The 22,728-nt window shown below is 45.0% G+C and overlaps 1 protein-coding gene across 2 annotated transcripts in view; it reads left to right on the top strand.

Annotated features, from left to right (window-relative positions):
* Raf (Raf oncogene) overlaps window positions 1–22,728 on the top strand; it is a 167,697-nt gene that overhangs the window by 19,930 nt on the left and 125,039 nt on the right. For both annotated transcript variants that reach the window (XM_050172267.3, XM_050172266.3), the window contains exons 3-8: window positions 6,628–6,802; window positions 11,991–12,067; window positions 13,995–14,098; window positions 15,265–15,370; window positions 15,442–15,605; window positions 22,376–22,601. In XM_050172267.3, coding sequence (XP_050028224.1) covers window positions 6,628–6,802; window positions 11,991–12,067; window positions 13,995–14,098; window positions 15,265–15,370; window positions 15,442–15,605; window positions 22,376–22,601 — 852 coding nt within the window. The remainder of the gene's footprint in view (window positions 1–6,627; window positions 6,803–11,990; window positions 12,068–13,994; window positions 14,099–15,264; window positions 15,371–15,441; window positions 15,606–22,375; window positions 22,602–22,728) is intronic.

Here is a 22,728-nt window from a genome sequence, read left to right as displayed (position 1 = left end):
GAAGATAAAGCATTCGATTCTCGAACAGTGTGAGGAAAAAACGACATCTTGAACATATCGGTTCTTGACCTGAATTCACGCACTTTATGATTATGATCAACCCGCTTGGATCTGTAGTGTGGATGAAAAATTTACTTCTCCCTAGGAATAGCAATCTTATCGTAATATATGTTATGAAAAAATTTAAGCCTTAGCTTTCTCCTTCTTACTTCAAGGGGTTCCCATTCTAATTCCTGTTTTATGCCAGGCACGCTAATGTATCTACTATAATTCCCAGAAACATAGCGGGCCGCTAAGTTCTGGATTATTTCTAATTTTTGTCTGTTGGTCTTTGTCGGCAGGTCCCATACAGTACAAGCATATTCCAACACGGACCTAATATACGTTTTAAATAGTAAATCCCTAGAGTCTTGTGGAAACATTCTCGTGTTACGGCGCAAAAAACCCAACATTTTGCAAGCTTTCCCAGCAACATAATCAGCATGTCGATGCCAACATAGTTTTGAGGGGATGTACACACCTAAATACTTATATTCGAGAACAGTTTCCAATAAGTGGCTGTTTATGTTATAGACGTAATTAGGTACATTCTTTTTCCTCGTGAAACACATGTGCACTGTTTTTGCAAATTTATATTCATGTGCCACTGTTTGCACCACCGGTGCAATGTATTTAGGTCTTCCTGCAAAGCAAGCGAATCCTGGGAATTTTTCACTTCTCTGTAGACTACACAGTCATCGGCGAAGAGTCGCATGTGGGAAGTAATATTCTCTGATATGTCATTAATGAACACAAGAAAAAGCAACGGTCCCAAAACTGAACCCTGTGGGACGCCCGACGTGACGGAAGTTACATTTGATTTGGCTCCGTTTATTGTGACATACTGACACCTTAAACTTTAAACTATTCCCTAATCCAATAAACAACCTTCTCATTCACATTTAAACAGCGCAACTTGTGGACTAAGAGACCATGATCTACTACGTCAAAAGCCTTTTTAAAATCAATGAATATGCAGTCAATGATGCTACAACGATCCATGGCTTCGCATACCTCATGAACAAACTCGGTTAGTTGTGTAACACAGGATGTCCCTTGCCGGAAGCCGTGCTGATTTGGATTTAGTAAGGGATTGAGATGATTCATTATGTTCGTATATAGGATGTGCTCTAGAGTTTTACAGACATTACTTATTAAGGATATAGGACGGTAATTAGAGACCAATTCCCGAGGCCCGGTCTTATGAATAGGGACCACGCAGGCAACCTTCCAATCTGCAGGAAGAGAACTAGTGAGCAAAGATTTCTTGAATAATAGGGAATTGCGAACAATGCAAAAGGATAGAAAGTTGGGCGAGTTGGTACGGTAACATGATCTTGGATTGTAGCATGAAGTGATACGGACACAGACTAGAAGCCGGCAGGACGAGCACTAACTCAACAAAATTATTATTAAAACGAAGAACACACACACATACACACACACGCACGCGCACACACACACACACACATACGTACATACACACACACATATATATATATATATATATATAGGTGATAGCAAAAAACCGCAGCATAAGAACATGCCAAGATATAATAACATCAGTTAAACATATCAGGAGGTAGGGAAGTCAAAAAGGAAACAACAAAAAGACACTACTTCAGATTAACACACGTGTTGTGAAGTTACTGAAATTCTCATTCTAACAGAGACAAAGATGCATGCCTAACGCAAGTGTCTCCTAATCTTAATCCTAATCCTAATGCACCATGTACCAGCAAAGTCTTGCAGCGAGGCATGCTTCATTTTATTGGCGGGCGTGAATTCTTGGCGGCTTAACCTTTGACGTGGAATGCCTCGATTATTTCCCGTTTGGTTTGGCATTTTTGTCTTCAAAGAAAGGTTTACAACCACAATTGAAACAATGTGACTCTAGATGTGAAGCATTAGGATTGTTTAGTGAATGTTTGTGTTCTTTTTGTCTAATATTAATGCACCTGCCGCTCTGTCTGGAAATAATCGAGGCATTCCACATCAGAAGATTAGGAGACACTTGCGTTAGCCATGCATCTTTGTCTCTGTTAGAATGCGAATTTCAGTATCTTCACAACACGTGTGTTAATCTGAAGTAGTGTCATTTTGTTGTTTCCTTTTTGACTTCCCTACCTCCTGATATGTTTAACTGATGTTTTTATACATTGTCATGTTCTTATGCTGCGGTTTTTTGCAATGACCTATATATATATATATATATATATATATATATATATATATATATATGTTGTTCGTTTTAATAAAAATTTAGTTGAGAGTTAGCGCTCGTCCTATCTGCTTCTAGTCTGTGTCTGTGTCACTTCGCGCTACAATCCAAGATCATATTGGAAACAAACCTGTTTTTTCCAAATGAGAGAAAATAATATTTCTATATGAAAGCACGAGATGCACGGTATTGTACTCTTTTTTTGTTTTGGTCATTGATAACGGGTGCGCGTTACAATCGAGGGCGCGTTGGAATCGAGTAAATATGGTACTTTGTGACTGCATAGGTGCGAGTCAGAAGCCGCTCAGCAGAGAAGCATTCTTGTGCTCCCCAGTTGGCAATGTCTGTAGTGCTTACAGAATGTCACAAAGGGCTTGGGAACCACAGAGCATGTCATGCTGGTACTTTCAAGCCAGCACTGTCATTAACCCTTTTGTGCCATGCTGGTGTCCAGAATTCTAACAATGGCCGAATTTTTTACCGTGAAATACTTTTTAAAGAACAGTGTATTATCTTATTGACCTTAGTAAGATTAAAATTAGTGAGGCTTATACATTGCTAAATAACGGCCATGTCCTCTGCTATAGAGGTCTCCCTGATATGAAACAATACGGGATAAGATTCCTAATCCATAAGGACATAGCAAGCAACATTGACGAATTCTACACCATTATTGAGAGGGTAGCAGTAGTCGTAATCAAACTTAATAAGAGGTATAGATTAAAGGTAGTACAAGCCTACGCTCCAACATTCAGTCATGACGATGAGGATGTAGATCAGTTTTATGAAGTTGTTGTATTAGCAATGAGAAAAGTGTAAACTCGGTATACAGTAGTAATGGGTGACTTGAATGCAAAAGGGGAGAAAAAGCAAGCGGGTGAACAGGCAATTGGCAACTACAGCGTCGATTCTAGGAACGCTAGAGGAGAGATGCTAGTAGAATTCGCAGAAAGGAATAAGCTGTGAATAATGAACACCTTTTCCAGGAAATATAGCAACAGAAAGTGGACCTGGAAAAGCCCTAATGGTGAAACAAGAAATGAAATTGATTTCATACTTTCTGCCGATCCCAGCATAGTGCAGGATGTAGAAGTGATAGGTAGGGTAAAGTGCAGTGATCATAGGTTAGGAAGAGCTAGGATTCACCTCAATTTGAAGAGAGAAAGAGCAAAGTTGGTCAAGTAGAAACGGGTCGACTTAGAGGCAGTAAGGGTAAAAGCAGACAAATTCAGGCTGGTACTTGCCAACAAATATGCAGCCTTAGACCAGAGGGATGAAGATGACATAGAGGTAATGAATGAAACTGTAACTGGACTGGTTTAAGAGGCAGCCATTGAAGTGGGAGGCAAGGCACTAAGGCAACCAGCAGGCAAGCTCTCCCAAGTAACAAAGGACCTAATAAAGAAATGACAAAGAATGAAAGTGTCCTACTGAAGAGATAAAATAGAATATGCAAAACTGTCAAAACTGATCAACAATGCGAAAATGAGTGATATACGAAACTATAAGGTGAGAAAGACTGAAGAAGTCGTAAAAATGGACACGGCCTGAAATCAGTGAGAAGGAAACTTGCCATAACACAAACAAAGATGTATGCATTGAAAGATAAGCAGGGTAATATCAGCAATCTCGAAGGTATAGTAAAAGCAGCGGAAGAATTCTATACTGACCTGTACAGTACCCAGAGGAGCCACGATACCTCTATTTGAAGCAGTAATGAACAGGTTGCACAGACTCCTCCTATAACTAGCGATGAGGTCAGAAGGGCCTTGCAAGACATGAATCGAGGAAGAGCGGCAGGAGAAGATGGAATAACAGTAGGTTTAATGAAAGATGGAGGAGACATAATGCATGGAAAACTGGCAGCTCTCTATACGAAGTGTCTATTCACTGCAAGGGTCTCAGAAAGCTGGAAGAATGCAAACATTATACTAATCCACAAAAAGGGAGACGTTAAAGAATTGAATAATTATAGGCCCATAAGCTTACTTCCAGTAATAAATAAAATGTTCACCAAAATCATCTCGAATAGAATGAGGGCGATACTGGACTTTAGTCAACCAGAGTATCCCTTCCTGAAGGCTGGCTTCAGGAAGAGATACGCTGCAATGGATCACATCCATGTCATTAATCAGGTAACCGAGAAATCCACAGAGTACAATAAAACTTTGATAGATTATGAAAAGGCATTTGATTCAGTAGAGATACCAATAGTCATAGAGGCATTACATAATCAAGGAGTACAGACCGCTTACATAAATACCTTGGAAAATATCCACAGAGATTCCACAGCCACCTTAATTCTATACAAGTAGGAAGATACCTATAAAGAAAGGGGTCAGACAAGAAGACACAATCTCTTCAATGCTATTTACTGCATGCTTGGAAGAAGTATTCAAGCTATTGAACTGGGAAGGCTTAAGACGACAGCGAATATCTCAGCAACCTTCGGTTTGCGGATGACATTGTTCTATTCAGCAACAATGCAGACGAGTTACAACAAATGATTGAGGACCTTAACAGGGAGAGTGTGAAAGGGGGGTTGAAGATTAATATGCAGAAGACAAAGATAATGTTGCATAACCGGGCAAGGGAACAAGAGTTCAAGATCGCAAGTTAGCCTGCAGAGTCTGTGAAGGAGTACGTTTACGTAGGTCAACTAATCACAGGGAACCCTGACCAGAGAAGGAAATTCACAGAAGAATAAAAATGGGTTGCATTGCATACGACAGACATCGTGAGCTCCTGACTGGAAGCTTACCATTATCGTTGAAAAGGAAGGTATACAATCAGTGCATTGTACTGGTGCTGACATATGGGGCAGAGACTTGGAGACTAACAAAGAAGCTTGAGAACAAGTTAAGGACTGTGCAAAGAGCGATTTAACGGAAGAATGCTAGGCATAACTTTAGGAGACAGAAAGACAGCGGTTTGGATCACCGAGCAAACGGGTATGGACAACATTCTAATTGACATTAAAAGAAAAATATGGCACTGGGCAGGTCATGTAATGTGCAGATTAGATAACAGATGGACCATTAGGGTGACAGAATGGGTACCAAGAGTAGGGAAGCACAGCAGAGGAAGGCAGAAGACTAGGTGGTGCGAGGAAATTAGGAAATTTGCGGATGCTTGTTGGTATCGGTTGGCGCAGGACAGGGGTAATTGGAGGTGGTGGTGGTGGTGGTGATGTTGAAGCAGGCGGGGTTAGCCTCGCATACACAGCCAGCAATTGTTCCACCTGATCCTCCTTCGAGTTGAGATCAGGGGTGTGTCACCAGGTGTCGATGAGCCCCGTGTCTCGCAGGAAGGCTATCAGCAGTCGTTGCGCTCTCTTCCTGAATGCCGTGGGCCCTCCGGGGAAAACAACGTCTTCAAAGGTCCTGTGCGTAAGACCGCTCTTTTGTAGGTTGTCGACCATCGCTTTTCTTTTTGTGTCAAACTGCGGGCATAGCGAAATGAAATGTTCGATGTCACCAATGTCACCACAGAAAACACAGAGTGGGGAAGCGCGAAGCCCAGTCTTGAATAACCAAGCTGGGGTGTACGCAGGGTCGGTCCTGATGCGGTATAAAAGCGTCGCTTGTTCGCGTGTGAATCCATGAGTGATTGGATTGTAATTGATTGTAATGGTAATTGGAGATCGTAGGGAGAGGCCTTCGTCCTGCAGTGGACATAAAATAGGATGATGGTGATGATGATGATGGATGTAATATTTTAAGCATTCATGTATTCAAGTTCTCAAAAAGCGTCATTGACGTGCTAAGTTCATCCTTGGTCATTCTTACCTGAAACATGCGGGCAAACCCAGCCAATCCGCGCACAGAAGCGTTTTCATTAAAATAGCTTATTGCCAATTTTCATTATTAATCATCACAAAGGTGCCTTTGAGGAAATTCTGCTTAGTTAGGAATATTGACAGACATACCTCTTTATCTTTTTCCGCTAACTGTTTTTCACTGGCAAAAACTGTTACAATCTTACTCCATCGAATGTTGTGGCTGATTCTGTAGCGAGGGAACCTTGTCTAGTCAGGTTATGTGCGCGACGTGAATAGTGATGCACATTCTGGAACAGACGGGAGCACCAGCGATTACGCTAGAAGGTACGATGAGTTGTGTGGCACATATGACCCACAGATGAGAAGACGCACTCTTTACAGACGTAGTACTCCAAGCACTGCATTGGAATGCGTGATAAAAGTACATAGGCAACATAGACTTGCAGCAGTTTCAAAAAGTTGAAAAGAAGAGAGCAGGATGTGGAAATAACCATGCACGAGGTGAACCCAAGCCAAAATAGTGTACTGCAATTCCAAAACCAAGTGGCAGTGTATTTAACTGATGTGGTAATAAACTTGTGTACAGGAGTACCAGGACCTGACGGGACGCCTGAATGAGTTCCAGATGCGTGAGCAAACACTGCTGGACCGCATCTGTACCATGAATGGCAACTGCTCGCCCGACCACGGGGGCGACACTGACACCGAGGATGTAGCCGGCCCTGTCAGACCGTGCCCATTGCCAGCACAACAGGCGACAGGTACTTTGTCGATGCATTTCAGGTTAACCGCAGTCATCTATGCAAGTTTCTGAGCTGGGACACTTTAGCAATGCTGGGCTGAGTTGATAACATAGCTAGGAACTTGCTAAGCTTAGCGAATTTTCAGTCACTTCAACAACATTTTTGCTCTTTTGGAGCCCCAGCAACTTTTCAGTGATGTAAGGAGGCAGTAAATTGCCCTGGTGAAATTGCTCAAAGGATTTTGGCCGAGTTCAATGCCTCGACTGCATTTTATCCCAAGGTGGCCTCCGTTGGTCGCTACTTCTAAAGACATGCCAAGGAGCTTATTAAATCATCAAGCCATGTTGTTGCGTCAAAACTTTTTCAGTCAATGCACGGTTTTAACACCTTGCAGAATAAAAGGGGTTGGTATTCCTTTTCACATTCTAACTGATCTTACTGCTTACAACAATGGAATCTGGCTAGCATGCGCTTAACCCTTTACCTCCCATGGATGAGTTGGGCCAGTCCACAGTTAACTTCTCACCAATCTGAGTGCGTCTCTGTCTCTGGTTATGTTTTCTTTAGCCACTGGTGAAGCTGCAAAAAAATTTGAAATCTTGCCAGAAGCATTGCTAAAGTTGGCAACAAGAAAATAGGTGGCAGTGGCACATGTAGGGAATGTAGCTTAAAAAAAAAAAATATGCGATCACTGAGACTCTGAGGAAGAAGATATGGAGTCAGAAAGCAAGCGATATTGTGGAGTTTCTCAATTAAATAAGACATCTCGCTAAGCAGACAATGGGTGCAACTTGATGTAAATAATCCGCCACCTTAGCCTCCACATTTGAAATTTACTGGAGTGGCGGGCCTGAACATAGATGGGCCCACTCTCACTGGGCACAAAAGTCATGTCTTGAATGTTCTCTCTTCTTTCTTTCTTTTTGTTATGCTGAAAAAAAACAACTAAGCAGTGCAGTGAAGCCAAATTCTTTAGTATTAAACATTGTGGGGGTATTGTCTCCAAATAATTATATTCATTCTGAGTGTATTTCTGACATTTGTTTAATGGGCTGATTTCATCAAGCATTTTTAAAAATTGGTATTTTGCAAACTTTTTTCTTTTTCTTTTTTTTTTTAACTTTGGGAAGGCCAACTGCAAGAAATGGCACTTGAGCTAAAATGGCCATAAATGCATAGCATATACTAGCAATGTAATCTTGGCAAAGCTGCAGGGCTGGTATTTGTCTAATTTTCTTATTAGCAGCCTTTAACTCTTTCGCTACCATGGGAAAAAGAGCAGTTTATAGTAGGTGGAAGGAAATAATTTTTGGCAGCTAGGCACTAATGCCTTATTTACATTGTTTGGTATCAAAATGTAGCAAAAGGAATTTCCTATTGAATAACATAAATGTTGCATATATATTTCTTTATGTAATGTGAAATTTATACATTGAGAATATTGTTCTGCTTGAAAAATGGGCACAACTTTAAAAATATCGAGAGTGAAAAACTTTGAAGATATATATTTTGTAGCCTATTATGTTCTAAAGAGATAACACAAGTTTCAGAAAGTTTTGTGGGAAAACTGTTCTTTCCGCAAAAAAGAAAGTTAGCGTGGTTGGGTGGCGTGCCATTCTCCAAAGCAGTCCCTCGTCGGGATGAAACACAGATACACACCACATGGCTCACAAAAGACTGCCGTCTTCATCTCTGTTTTGTTTTTCTCGTTGCAAAGCTTGCACTTACGGTGCTTTTTATGCACCTGGGGCTCCGACTTCTTTGGAGGAGCTGGAGGGTGACTGTGTCTGTCGTCCATCCCAAAAATCTGGTTTACCAGCTCAATTCGAAATGCAAGCTGGTCAAAGCCAGTCTTTCTAGAGAGCTCCTCTATCTCGGGGTGATTAATTCGTCCACGCACAAATTTTGGTATGGCGGAAAAAGCTGACCTGATACGTCATTCATATGCTGCAGTAGATGTGCGATTCTGTGCAACTTTCCATCACGGACAGGGTCAGTCTTCTCTGGGTCCATGACACTGAGAAAAGCAAGGAACGAAAAAAATCGGCTCCTGGGCATAATCTTTGGAGGAATGAGGCCCAAAAAATAACTCCAAGGTATTCCAGTATAGATGGAGGTGAGGCAGATCCACAATTCCCATGTAGATCAGGATTCCGATGCATTGTAAAACTTCACCGGGACTGAAATTTTTCCATGAGCCGTCCCTTTCTGCGTAGGTCTGCATCTCTAAAATATGCGTCCACGCATATTTGTTTGTGTTCTTGCAGATAATGTTGATTAGCTCTGCAGTGAAAAATAGTTGGAAGACATCGACGGTCTGTATGAAGTGCCGTGCGTTACTCCAGAGCGTGCCACCAACTTCGACCCCCGAGTTTCTTCTAGGAAAAAAACTGTACGCACTTTACAGCTGCTGGCAAGGAATCATGTCCGTATGAGGTTGAGACCCTGAAAATACATAATATAGCTGTGAGTACATGCTCCACCACCCATAACTATTTATTAGTAATCGAAATGTGCGCCGCACGTAGGGCCAACACTCACCTGCTGGATGGTCTGGTTTGATTTGATGCATCCTCGTCCTCAGTGCTGAACTCTGATGTGCCCACATCTTCTTCAGGGTCACTACTACTGATTTCATCCTCAAAATCAGCTACAGAAGTGCTCGATTGGCGAGAAACACAACGTCCTTTAGGAGCATCTGCGCGCGATGATGATGCCGTGATCGATGCTTCGCCTAACAATCCGAAACTTTTAACGGTGCGGGGAGACGAACTGTAAAGCAAAAAACCAACAAAACCAAAACATAGCAGATCAAGTTGTATGTTTGCCACTTTCTAACCTAGATGGCGCTAGGTGCCCACAAGCTGCGCGAGAGCGCAAGAATTTGAACTTGAAATGGTGTCGATCAAATTTATCGATTTTAATAGGCGCGGTAGCGAAAGAGTTAAATAGCACCTAAGCAGACGACGCGAACACCTGGTGGTGAGCGGTAGCGAGGTGGATATGGCGAATGTCTTGGGACTGTACGTGACTGCTGATCTCTCCGTTGCGCCCAGGCGCATCGCTAGCTCAACATTTGCAAGTTAATGGGTGTCTCTCTTGTTATGCACGTGATTCAAGCTGCTTGCAAGAATGCCGACACATTGTGTGGCTGTTGGGTGCTCGAACGTGTACTCAAACATGAGGTATCACTGTGGAGTACACAACGCTGTGCAAGGAAATGCAGAACACGTCATTCATGTCCCAGCTCTCCGAGCGCAAGCGTGCACTGTGCCGCAGCAGGCAGGCACACTGCAGACCAGTTAACGTGCACAAAGCATGCAAACTGCACTCGACAAAGCTGCGCATTTCTTGAGCACAGTCACTTACTCGTGCAAGATCAGCTTGCCAAACACTTTCTCCGGATAACTATAGGTGTGCTCACTTCTGTTAAACAACGCTGTTTGTTGCACGATTCCAGGCATTCGACAGATTAGATTGCCAAAAAATTTAAACAAATGCATTCTCCAGCGATGATTTACGGCGGTACATTAGCTTCGAGATATTTTGTACGCCTCTACAGCGGGCACGTCAAAGTAGAGCCTTTCTGACACATCGCCAGAAACGCTGTCAGCAGGAACCGCATGTTGCGTTTGTCACAAAGTAGAGCACGACGCAGTGGCCGTGGTGCAAATGCAGTGGCAAAGCGTGCCGAAATGCAATGCCACCAGAGCAAAACAGGTCAGACTTTACGCGCACTTTCCACTAAGCCTCATCACTTCCCATTCTGTGCTACAGATGGTGGTAGTTGCAAGCTTGGATTCTCAGTTAAAGGTAACTAAGGTTAACTAACTAAGGTAACTCAGTCAAAGGTAACTTGGTCACGCTCCTCGTCTCTGACCAGATACGGAATGCATCAAGGCTCCGCTCGTTGGACGTAGACAGCCAGATACAGAAAACCTGCTTGGCTAGGTAGAAGAATGCTTCGCATTAAAGGAACACAGGGGGCACGCAACGGCGTATACACAGCACATGAAGCAGCTAGCAGTAGGCTAACTCTATGACTAGCAGACAGACGATTGCTGATGCACAGGAACAGTACAAGCAAGAGAGGCAGATAACACGGGCATTGCTTCTGTACGATGCAAGTCATGTGTCACTTCAGGCGAGTGGTAATGGCAGCATTTTTTGGTCTTTCAGCTTTGGCGTGAAAAACATCGATTTTTGGGAGCATTTTGTTATGCATTCACTTATATTTCAAGCGTAAAATTTACCACTGAGGCTCTTGTATGTCTATACATCTGATACTGTGCTTTTTGCGTGGTCGAACATTTAGTTGCAGTTGTCCTCTAAAGGGGCAGTAGGGACTGTCTATAGCCGTATCGGTTTTTAGAAAGTCATATTGGGCTGCTCGTAAGATCATGCGCTACATGATGCCCGCACCTTAATGTGTGTTCCACTTGTACCACCGAGCCACTACGCACATTGGCTAAAATGCTCGCTGCTTGGGCTAGATTGTGAACAGATGTGTAAATACTCTGGAAAGGGGAAACCAAAGGAAAAACGGGGGGAGAAAAAACAAACAAATAAAGAAGTGGATGATGGGGCACTTGCCACTGTTGCTTCCAATTGCAGCAATGTTCTCTTTCTTGCTTTTTAATTTCCATTTGTTTATTAAAAATGTGAAGTTTATTGCAGATTTAATTCTCAAGTATAATAATTTCTGCAGTTCAGTAAAATGAGATTAAATTTCTCACATGCTCGCTTCATGCTGTTACTGAAAATTCAGCGGCAGTCTTTCTCCAACTTGTTTTTTTTCTGTGCCTCTGTGAACTGCGAGAATGATTTGCCACAGGCGAGGCACCATGGGAGACAAGTGAACAGTGCTGAACAATCTCCTTCCGCTTCTCTGCTGACCGTGTCTGACCGTGTGCATGACGAGGTCATCAACATTTTGTTCAACAGTGATAGCGACTGGCTCCTTTAAGGTTTTGAGGAAGACTGAGCAAGGGCATATAAACAAGCCTTAACAACTTTTGGCTGCAGTGCGGTTGTCGGCCCACACCCTTTTCATCCGTCTAGATTTTAGGTGGGCTCTCACTAGGGATAGTACGGTATATATTCCGGCAGGTTTTGCCGAGTACCCATAACCTGTGCTTGGCACGGTGTCTGATACATGCGTCTGGGGCTAGGTCTGTTGACTTGTGTCTCATTGCTTGCTGTGCAGGGGATGCCAAGGACGTGCCAAAATCTCCCATGAAGTCAGTAGTGCGGGCATTTCTACCGAATCAGCAGAGAACAACTGTAAGCAGTATTTTGGCACAACATTGACTGGCAGAGGGTGAAACATTCTTGTTGAAGCTAGCTTGCTCTTTCCTTCCTACCAGAAGTTCTCTGTGCTTTTATTGTTTATTTTAAGACGTACACTGCGACACACAATATTGTAGTTCAATTATTGGTGTTGTGAATGCAGATAAAGCACGAATAATTACTCGGAAAGCTTCCCAGAATTTTTGTGAAATTTCAAACAAGCACCACAAGTACAAAGCAAAGGATTAATCAGGGATTTTACTGAAAGTACAGAGAGTTAAAAAAAAATCAATGTACAAAATACGTACCTTGCTCCTGGTCTCCAGCTTCTCTACTGTAGGCCATGCCAAATAAATTAATGCAGATTTCCTCCTTCGTCACTTCACTCTACACATCGCCAGCAGCGTATGCCCCTCTCCCATCCACCTCTCCAATACACGAGTCGACTGCCTCCATCCTCGAGATGGAAAGGAGACAGGCGTACAATGTGACAGCTGTGTTTTACTGACGGCCGTGTCAGCAGCAGTGTAGTAGTCGGCAGACAAGTCGGACAATTTTGTTGCCACACTGCAACGACACAATGGCCCCCTGCGACGCAGCTATCGTGGAATATTGTGGAATTTCCGCCACTGGTTTCTGCAAGAGCTGCTCACTTTATATATTTTTTAACCTCATTTTTAAAAAGGCATTTAGCATATTCGCAGCAAGGAACAGCCACAGCGTGCACAACTTTCCGCATTTGAATGCCAATTTGTCCGAGGGGTGCATTTGTGTATGCCGGTACGTATTGCCGTGGTTGTTTGCTTCAAGTGCCATGAAAGGCCCGCAGCACTGACACGAGATAATGATGATGAAATGGTTACTGCAAGACATGCTGATTTGCAAATAGGACCGACCGGCAGCTTCAGGAGCCTCTTTGAAAAACAGCAACTGGGGGACAAAGGGCCGCTATCCATAGCTGGGTTTTGCTTCTTTAGAGCTATTCATCGTGCATGCCGTGTGCTCGAAGTATTAAAGCAAACTCTGCGTGATCAGTTGTGGACAAATTTCTTGGACACCAAAAATTCAGCCTTGATGGATATTCCGGGCTTCATAAATGCACCATCAGGGTGCCCATATAGCTAATGCATTTTCATGACCAATGTCGTGGACGAACTTAGGCCACTACGTTTGATTTTCTGGACTAAATCACTCATTCTAAGCCGCACAGCCCAATCTTAGAGACAACCACATTGGATTTTCTGCTGGCTTGGCTTCCAGTGGCTCACCCCGCTGCCTGAAACATTGCGAGGCGCATGCTATCGATAGAGAGTGCATGCCATCCTGCCATCTCGGAGGCCGTGCCTGCCCTTCCTTGGCTGACAAAACACTCCAGGGGATGCCACCTTCTTTAATGCGTAGCATGCTTTGGGTAGGTGCATTTAGTTTTGGAGCTTACGCAATCTCGAGTTTCGGTGACCCATCAGAGCGAGAGGCAGGCGAACCATTCGCTACCCACTGCAGGCACTTTTCCCGATTGCATCGTCCTAGTGCAGGCGACGCTATCAGCTGCGGGGGCGCAGTGCATGCGAAACCGTGGCTGGCTTCACTTAATTCATAGCGCCAAGAAGACGTCGTCGACGTACGTGGCACGAAACCGCATCATTTGTCACCGACTCCCAAATTTGTCAAAGTGAATTGTTTTCTCATTCAAATTTGCTTCTTTCGGTTGACCGATAATTGTGGAAATTCTGCGGCCCCTTTCCGTTTAATAAAAGTTGATCGGCGACTGTACTCATTTGCATAAAAGGTCAAATTTCGACAGAACAAAGTTTCGATATGACGAAGCAAATTACTGTTGCACTTAGCGCAATGGCACATACACAAGAAAGCTGTGCGGTTGCAGCTGATTTCATGCTGGTGTCGCACATCTTTTCAACAGGTTCAGGTGCGACCTGGTCAGACGGTGATGGAGGCACTGTCCAAGGCAATGAAACGACGGAAGCTGACAACCGAGATGTGTGTGGTGTTCAAGTGCAGCACCAGGTGGGGATGTCATGCTGCACTATTTGTGTTTATGTAATGCTGTGATTACTGGTTGGTTGATTGGCTGGGTTTGATCTAAAGTTGGAGTTAAATATCCCAACACACTGAAATATCCTAGGCACTGAAACACTAGTAATCTCCGTGTCAACTTTGAAGTTGTGGTGCCCAGGAGTCGGCAGCAAATTGCTGCCACTGCTGCAGTGGGTGTGTTGTGACAGTTGAGGCAAAGCCGCTCGTCTCGCAGCCTGTCGTTACGAAAGCTAGCCAAGCCACTTGGTCCTGTTGCACAAGCCGTCTTATATTTCTTCAAATAGTACTCTCACCGCACTCGCTTGTAGTGTCTCGTTGCATCACAGATAACTGTGTCAACCTGTGACTGTGTAACTATGTAACTAAGGTCAGCCCCTTGCCTTGAGGTAAAATAAATAAATAAAAAATTCTACAATGCAGTGAAGGAGCAAGTTGGGCCTTTAAAAAAATTTTAATCTTTGCTCTTTACTCTTTGAGCTATAGTGCTGAAAACATTTACGGAAATGTAATGTTATGTGCTTATCTCGAAAATGAGGTCCATTTTGGTTAATGTCCTTTCTTTTATAAAGCTTCCTTTCATAAATTTTCTGTGAAGATTTACAAAATAGCAGTTCTCAGATTTTGCTAACTAGGGTATCAGTGGCTTCATAATGATTCAAGGAATGCCATAAGACCAACCTTACTGCTTCACCTACTCTGAAACAAAAGTTGTGGGACTTGGAATTTTAATTCCACAAAACACTCTCTCGAGATTAACTTTATAGTCTTTTAATAAAACTCTTTCACTTCGGTTTCCTGTTGTCATTTTAAAACGCTACACAGTAGAAAAACGACAATGTGGTGCCATGGTTTTCGACGAGTGAATGTGTCAAAACTTCTCGCCACCAAAAATACCCTGCCCGAATTCAAGGCATGCGAACATAAGCTTGCCACAAGAACGACATAGCACCGCACGTTTTAGGCCACTCAGACCTCACCAGCTTGGCGCTCTTACGCCGTAATGATTCGCCCAATGCTTCGCATTAGGTTAATGTCCACTACACTTGAGTCTGCCAAATTTTTTAGTGTCTTCTGATTGTACGTTTTCCCTATTTTCCAAGATCGTAGGAATGATGTGTTTCACCTGTTTGCTGCAGAGCGGTTGTGGACTGGAACGAGGACGTGAGCCACCTGGAGGATGACGACATCCAGGTGGAGATCAAGGAGAAGTTCCCCGTCACCACGAGCATCTCGCACAATTTTGTGAGTTACTTCAGTGTTGCCCACAGTGGTGCTTTGCTTGCGTGCTAACTGGCAAATGTTTTCATTTGCAGGTGCGCAAGACATTCTTCTCGCTGGCATTCTGCGAGTGCTGCCGTAAGCTGCTGTTTCACGGCTTCCGGTGCCAGACTTGCGGCTACCGCTTCCACCAGCGATGTGCCTCCAGCGTTCCCAAGCTGTGCCAGCCGTTGCGGGTTGAAAGCGACTACTACAAGCAGTTAGTAGTGTTGGGAGAGTTTCACTGTCAGGACTAACAACAGTCCCCGAGACCTTTGGGCATCAAAATGCTTTTTTCATTGAGTGCCTAAATAATTTAGAACTTGCCATGGTGGCTTAGCGGCTATAGTGTTGCACTGTGAAACATGAGGTCACGAAATTCCGGCCACGATGGCTGCATTTCAGTGGAGGCAAAATGCAAAAATGCCGGCGCCCCGGTCATCGGAGGCCATGAAACCCCTGGTGGTGGCCCTTGTGGGCATGCTGAACGACCCTGAGGTCAAAAGTAGCTCAGAGTCTCTTCCTACAGCGTGCCTCATAATCAAATCGTTGTTTTGGCTCGTAAAACCCGGAATTCAATATTTAAAATTTAGAATTTTGTTTTTATTTAAGCTTAGTGCATTTTGTTTCGACATTTGGCCACAAATTTGATACAAGCTACAAGTTGAGCCAGTCCAATCCATTTAGCAGCTTTGCAGTAAGAAACTGTCCTTTTTGTAGTGGTTGGCGATGGTTTGCTCACAGTCTTTAGCAAGCAAGTTTAGCAAGCATGCTAGTTTGAGCGGCTGGGGCTAGTTGATTGTTGAATGCGAGAAGAAAACTTAGTTATTCAAAAGAGATGAGATGGTGGTGTCATGAGATCAATATTCGAGTACATTTAACGACTGCAGTCAAGCCTCTTCCTGTTTGGTGTCGTGTTTTTCATTTAAAGTATTTGCCACTGTTGGCAATGGCGCTGACTCTGCCTTCATCATCCTCATTGATGGCTTCGAAGCGTGGAAAGCATGGCAACACGAGGGCTAAAGCATTGCATAATGCCAGTTTGTAAAAGTAGACTTTGCCGCAATACGACCGCGTTGCGGTCAAGCACAGGCGCGGTATTGCGGTGAAGTATACCAAAAGTGAAAAGGGGCCACTGTCACAGGACATAGTATGTGTTCCTTAATGCCTGTGTGCCACCATCTCATGTCACTGAACAAGCACCAAGACACCTAGTTAGGTGTACTAGTAGGGCTTTAGAGCTATTTCCGATGTGGCTGTGACTGTTTGAGCCCTTAAGAGCAGTAAAAGCTGCGCATTCATTTCATTGGACGTTTTTGTGGTTCCTAGGGAGTCCAAAAAATTGGACGTCTGCAATTGAATTGATGCAAAAGTTAGCTGGTGACTGTAAACAAGCTCTTTTCCTTGGCTTGCTGTTAAAAGGCCCCTCACCAAGACCCATAGCAAATTTTGGTTATACGCTGGAAGTTGTTACGTGTCCTCTAGGGAGTGTTCTACCACAAAAATTTTTGAAATCGACTCATTAATAGCCTAGATAAAAATATTTCAGTGCTGCGAACGCACGATTTCAGCAGGCGGGTTCCACTGCCAAGCCTGACGCTCTCTCTACTCGCCCCGTCTAGCCTCGCACGCAAGTGAAATTCCTTCCTTGCGTTCGCCCATACCGGACCTCAAGGATTGCGTGATGCATACGTCACAGGCCCCGCATTCATTTTCTTTTTATTAATTTTTTTTGCTCCTCGCTTTTTTTTTTTTTTTCGGCACTACGCACTTCCGCCGATGGCGTCGCGCGTGAACTGTTGTCTCGTTTGCGCAGAACACGATTTTGCGCGCTGTGCACGAGGACACATGTCTAGCGGTATAATTCAGTGCTACACGAATACTGAGGCAGAAGAATCGGATCACAGAGCATGATCACGCACTGAAACACTGTAGAAAATGGCATAGTTTCGGCACCTGCGCACGTGACCGCACGACCGTGGGAATAAGCAGACGAAGCGGAAGTACAGTGAAACCTCATTAAACCGTAGTTGGCCAGAGCTCAGAAAAAGTATGTACTAAACGGTAGTACTGTTTAACCGAAATAGCACGAGATCGCCCACTTACCTGTCGAAAACGGAACCCAGAGAGAGTGCGATGAAAGGGGAAAAAACATGCAGTATTTATTCACTTCGCGCGACAAAAATGTTATTTTAGTTTGATGCTGCGGCGGCCTAGCACGACGACAACAGCGGCCTCAAACTTACTGAAGCTGCGTGCCAGCGTTTCAACCAGCCCCCTCTTCTCGGCAAACACTTGCATGGCAGATTCCTCGTTGGCGTTACGCATTCTCCGTGCACGTGCGCAGTAGTGCTGCAGAAGTCCCGGGGCTGCCTTTTTCATTGCCGGGTGCCGGAGTTTAGAATACTTTTCATTTGGAATAGAATTACGTTATCGCGCCCCTGTTCTCGTCGCAACGATTGTATTCATGAAGCTAGCGTAACGCACAGCTTGTGCCACTGTCGGGCTTGAATCGCCCGTGCTGTCGCTTTCCGTGTTGTCCTCATCACTGTCGCTAGTTGACACTTCGGCAACAACACAGGCAACAATGGCGAAAAGTCGAACCTCGTAGCCGACATGTCTTCGCGGTCGCAGCAGCGCTGCCGACCAACTTCTTAGCATCCCAAATGCCACACACTGTAGCCAGCAGCAGATCCCTCTTGCGTGCCAGTGCCAACTTCTACGTGTCACGTTCGACAGCACGGACAATGTCTAATTTTTCTTCTATGCTGAGCACCCGGTGTCTTTTTTTATCCGAGCTTCGGAACGACGCGAGTCCTCGCTTGCACGACACCATAACACTCTCTGGCATGGCGATGAAATGGTGTTGATGTTGATGTAGCTTCACACGCAAACGCACAGGGTGCTTGGAGGCCGTTGTTGTGATCTCTGAGGCTCGTTGTTCTGCCGGGCCGCCCGATGAAGACGGCGTACCGGCGTGCTTGCGCGACAAGTTGACATGCTACGTTTTAACCAATGCGTACGCAATAAGCTCGTACGGTTTATGCGGATACAAAACACATTATGTTCAATGGCCGCTGAGTTGAGGATTTGACTTTACTACTTTTAAAACGAAACTACTGTTTAAGGGGAGACATGGCTCTTTGGGACCGAAAATCGGTCAAAAAGCCCGATTTTCAATCTTCTCATTTTTGGATTTATGGCATAATTCTGCACCTTTGAGCAAATTTCCATTTAAATCTGATGCGTAATTGCGCTGTAATGTCGATTTAAAATAGTGTAGTTTCTGAAAGCGCCCTTTAAATTGAGGACAAACAGCGCTAGTTACGACCGCGCGCCGCGCAAAAACGAAAAGCCGCATCTATGCCATCTTGGTCTTGTTTGAAAGCTCGCGCGTCCGGCTTCCCAGCCTCTCTCGGCCAGCCACCATGTGCCAGCCACAGTAAAATAAAACAAGCGCAAAGTTTTCTTCAACGCGCGTTCTTATTGGTCGGTAAAAGCACATGACCCGAATGGCACCATCTGATAGGCTTAGGCCGGTTGCCCTGGCATGAGCGCTGCACATGCCGCCATTTTGAGCGAGTCCTCGCTACTGCACGGAACTATGCCAGGGGGACTGAAGAAGCACCATTCGGTGTATATGTTCGGCCGGAGACGAAGGAAAATGAAGAAGAAAGTAGGGGAATCGTCTTCTTTTCCGTCTGAAGTCAGCGACCGACGAGGAGCAAGTGCAGACGAGCAGCCGCATGATAGCCGCGGAGAAGCAAACAATGCATCGCTGGACGACGCATCGCTGAACAGTGCACCCATCACTTCTGCGGATCGTCAGTCGCCCGATTGTCGCGGAGAAGCAGAAAATGCTTCGCTGGACGATGCTTCGCTGGACAGTGCAGTCAACACGCCTGCGGACGCCAGACTCGCCGACCGACGCACGGACGGGCAACCGCCCTGCCACGGAGAACCAAACAATGCCTCGCTGGAAGTTGCATCGGTGGACAGCGCACCCGACACGTCTGAAGTGTCCGCCCGAGTGAAAATTGACTCGAAAACTGTCCCCGACAGCGACGTAAGGGAGGCAAGCGCTCATGAAAAGGCTAAGCTCGAGCGGCTTGCGTCGACGGCAGCAACGACGCGAAAGGTGGAGCCATTCACGGAACTCGGCGGCGCGGCAGCGTCGGTAACAGACGAACGTAAGGTAGCGTTTACTGCCATCGACATGCGTGCGATAAACTCCCTCCTTGGCTTTTTGCGCTGCCCGACTTGTCAAGGACGCGCGAAGATGGTGACAGGAGATCACGAGTACGGCCTCGCAGTGAAACTGATGCTGATCAGCGAGAGGTGCGGTGAGGTAGCGACTGAGTGGAGTTCACGATGGGTACAGGGTGAAAAGAAATCCAACCTGTTTGAAATTAATATCCTTGCCGGGCGTGCGATGCTCGCAACAGGTAATGGCCAGACAGCCATGCATGACATTTTCGCAGCGATGGGCCTGTCTGGCCGAGGTCTCCACAACAAGACGTTTCAGCGGCATTTGAAAAAAACTCTGAACCCCGGTGCAATGCGCACAGCTGAGGCTGTTATGGTGCAGTGCGCAGAAAAAGCGGTTGCACTTTACGAAAACTTGTGTTTTGGACACAAAGGCAACATTGCTGTGTGCTTTGATGGCACCTGGATGACGCGGGGCCATTCTTCGCATATAGGAGTAGGCGCAGTGGCGGAGCTATTTACCGGCCACATCCTGGACTACGTCGTGCTTTCAAACTTTTGTTTGGGCTGTGAAATTGGACCCACACCTGACTCTGATGAGTATGCTAGGTGGAGGAAATCCCATCAGTGCCAGAAGAACACTGATTGTAAATCTGGCCAAATGGAAGTTGAGGCTGGATTAATCTTGTTCCAACGTTCTTTAACGCAACAAAGTAAAGTACACAACCATGCTGTGCGACGGTGACAGCCGCACATTTAATGCTATCAAGGATGCAAAGGTGTACGGCTTTGTAGATGTTCAGAAAGAAGACTGCATCAATCATGTACAAAAACGTATGGGTGCAGCGCTTCGAAACCTGCTCCAGAAGCACAAAAGTGAAGGCATGTGGGGACTTGGTGGCAAGGGGAGGCTCACAGCAGACCTCATCAACAGGCTGAGTGCCTATTATGGTCGAGCACTCAAGTCTCACTGTGGTGATGTTGACGCCATGCAGAGAGCGGTAATGGCAACGTACCACCATGTCACGTCAACTGACAGCTGCTCTAACCACAGCCTGTGCCCAAGTGGCAAGGATTCTTGGTGGCGTCATAATGTGGCAACAGGAAAAGGTGAGCCACAACCAAGGCACAAGTATAACTTGCCAGCGGATGTGGCAAAGGCCCTTTTGCCTGTGTATGAGCGCTTGGCAGATGGAAAGCTGCTGGATAGGTGCAAGCGAGGGAGACCCCAAAACTCCCATGAATCATTCCACTCAGTCATCTGGAGTATGTTTTCCAAAGAGCAGCATTTCTCCCTTTTTGCTGTGGAGGCAGCCGTTGCAGAAGCAGTGCTACGCTTCAATACTGGAAATGAATATGCAGCAACAGCCATTCTTCAAGAAATGAATATGAATGTGACAGACTCCGGCTCAAAAAGAGCCAAAGAAAAAGACTTGCGTCGCACCACTGCTTCCAGGAAAAAATGGGCATTATCACTGGACCTCCAGATGATGGCAAAAAAGAAGCACCAATCTGGGATGCACCCAGATTATTCCCCAGGTGCATTTTCGTAATTTGAGGTGCTTTCGTTCTCATAAAGGTGCTTGAAACCGTTTTTCTTCATTTTCTCAAAACTACAATTTTGACACACTAGCAGTTTTGGAGTGAACATATTTCTGTTTGTATTTGTGCTAGCACAGTAATTGTTTTTCCCTGAAAACAGAAACTCTTGCTCTTTGTAGTAAGGCTAATTTCACTGCGCATATTGGTCAGTAACATTTTTTAAAAAGATACTTTGTATAAAGCAGGTGAGGGAACTTTTACTGCAATGGGTTTGGCAACCCCTAGCTTTAGACCTAATTGGCCTAGGAGACTCATTCTTGTTTTACTATATTCCTTAGATGTTAAACATTAATTTGGTATGCTAAATTTTATCATTGCATCAATTGTTTGGAAAATTATCAAACTCCAAATGAAAAACATAAAATTGTAAATATTTTGAAAACTGTTTGTTCTATGGAAAAAATAAATGCAGATTTAGAATCAGTGCATAAAACTTAATAGAACATGGAAGTTTCATTGCAATCAATCCACAAATAAAAAAAAAATTTTCAAAGCGGGGTGTCCCCCCCTAAGTGGGTACGGTTTAACGAGGTTTTACTGTTCATCTCTCTTGCTACGGTAACACACGCAAACATTCCGTTTGTGTGTTTTATTATTTCTCTAAACTTCAATTCATCAATTCAAGCAACAGATCGTACAGATAACAGATGTCTTGAATAATTCTTGAAGGCACATGTCACCACGAGCGACGTCGCATTGCGGACACGACTACGTAGGCTCAGGGACATGATTCCGTCACCATCCGGCTTGGAGTGCGGCGGCTACAAGTGAAGAGGGAAATGGCGTTCGGATTGAAATTTCACATCCTTCCTTGGCGCGCAGCGATGTAATACTTTGCAGACACGATTGTTATCGCGCAATGTTAGCTCTGCGATTTCAAAATGGCCAGACCTGGTGAGGGGCCCTGTAAATATCATCTGAAAATTAAAAGTGAGCCTTACTTTTGACATCGTTCTGCTAAATGAGGCTGTGTTATAAATCCAGAAAGTAGTATGTGGCATCTGTCGCCACTGCTGTCACAGTTTTGTCATGATGAAATTTGAGTAAGTGTAGTTTGCAAGCACCCTCCAGTGAACTAGCTCGGGACGTAGCCCTAAAGGAACACTGCACTTGTTCGGTGTGTACAGTATGCGTAAGATGCAGGTACCATAGCTGCACGAGCTTTGCGCTCTCTGTACGCAGCCTGCTGGCCATGCCGGACATGGTGGGAGGCCCCCAGTACGAGTCTGGCGTGTACCCACCCTTCATGCCACCCCCAGGTGGAGGGGGAGACCCGCCCCTCTCGCCAACCAGTGCCCCCTTGAGTGTTCCACGGACGCACCCGCCCCCTCTGGGTCAGAGGGAGCGCTCCACATCAGCGCCTAATGTCTGCTACAACCTAGTCTCCGGGTCGGACTTCTCTGCCGAGGTGATGGGCTGCTTTGCACAAGCGACTCTAAATGGTCATCCTACCTTGCTGGTGATGCAGCGCACTGACACGGACACGGTGAAGACACACAAGAAAAGATGACACTCGCTACACTCGCAACTATTTC

The sequence above is a fragment of the Dermacentor andersoni genome, chromosome 6 (assembly GCF_023375885.2).
Source record: "Dermacentor andersoni chromosome 6, qqDerAnde1_hic_scaffold, whole genome shotgun sequence".
Classification (NCBI taxonomy): domain Eukaryota; kingdom Metazoa; phylum Arthropoda; class Arachnida; order Ixodida; family Ixodidae; genus Dermacentor; species Dermacentor andersoni.
This window is presented reverse-complemented; position numbering and strand designations above follow the sequence as displayed.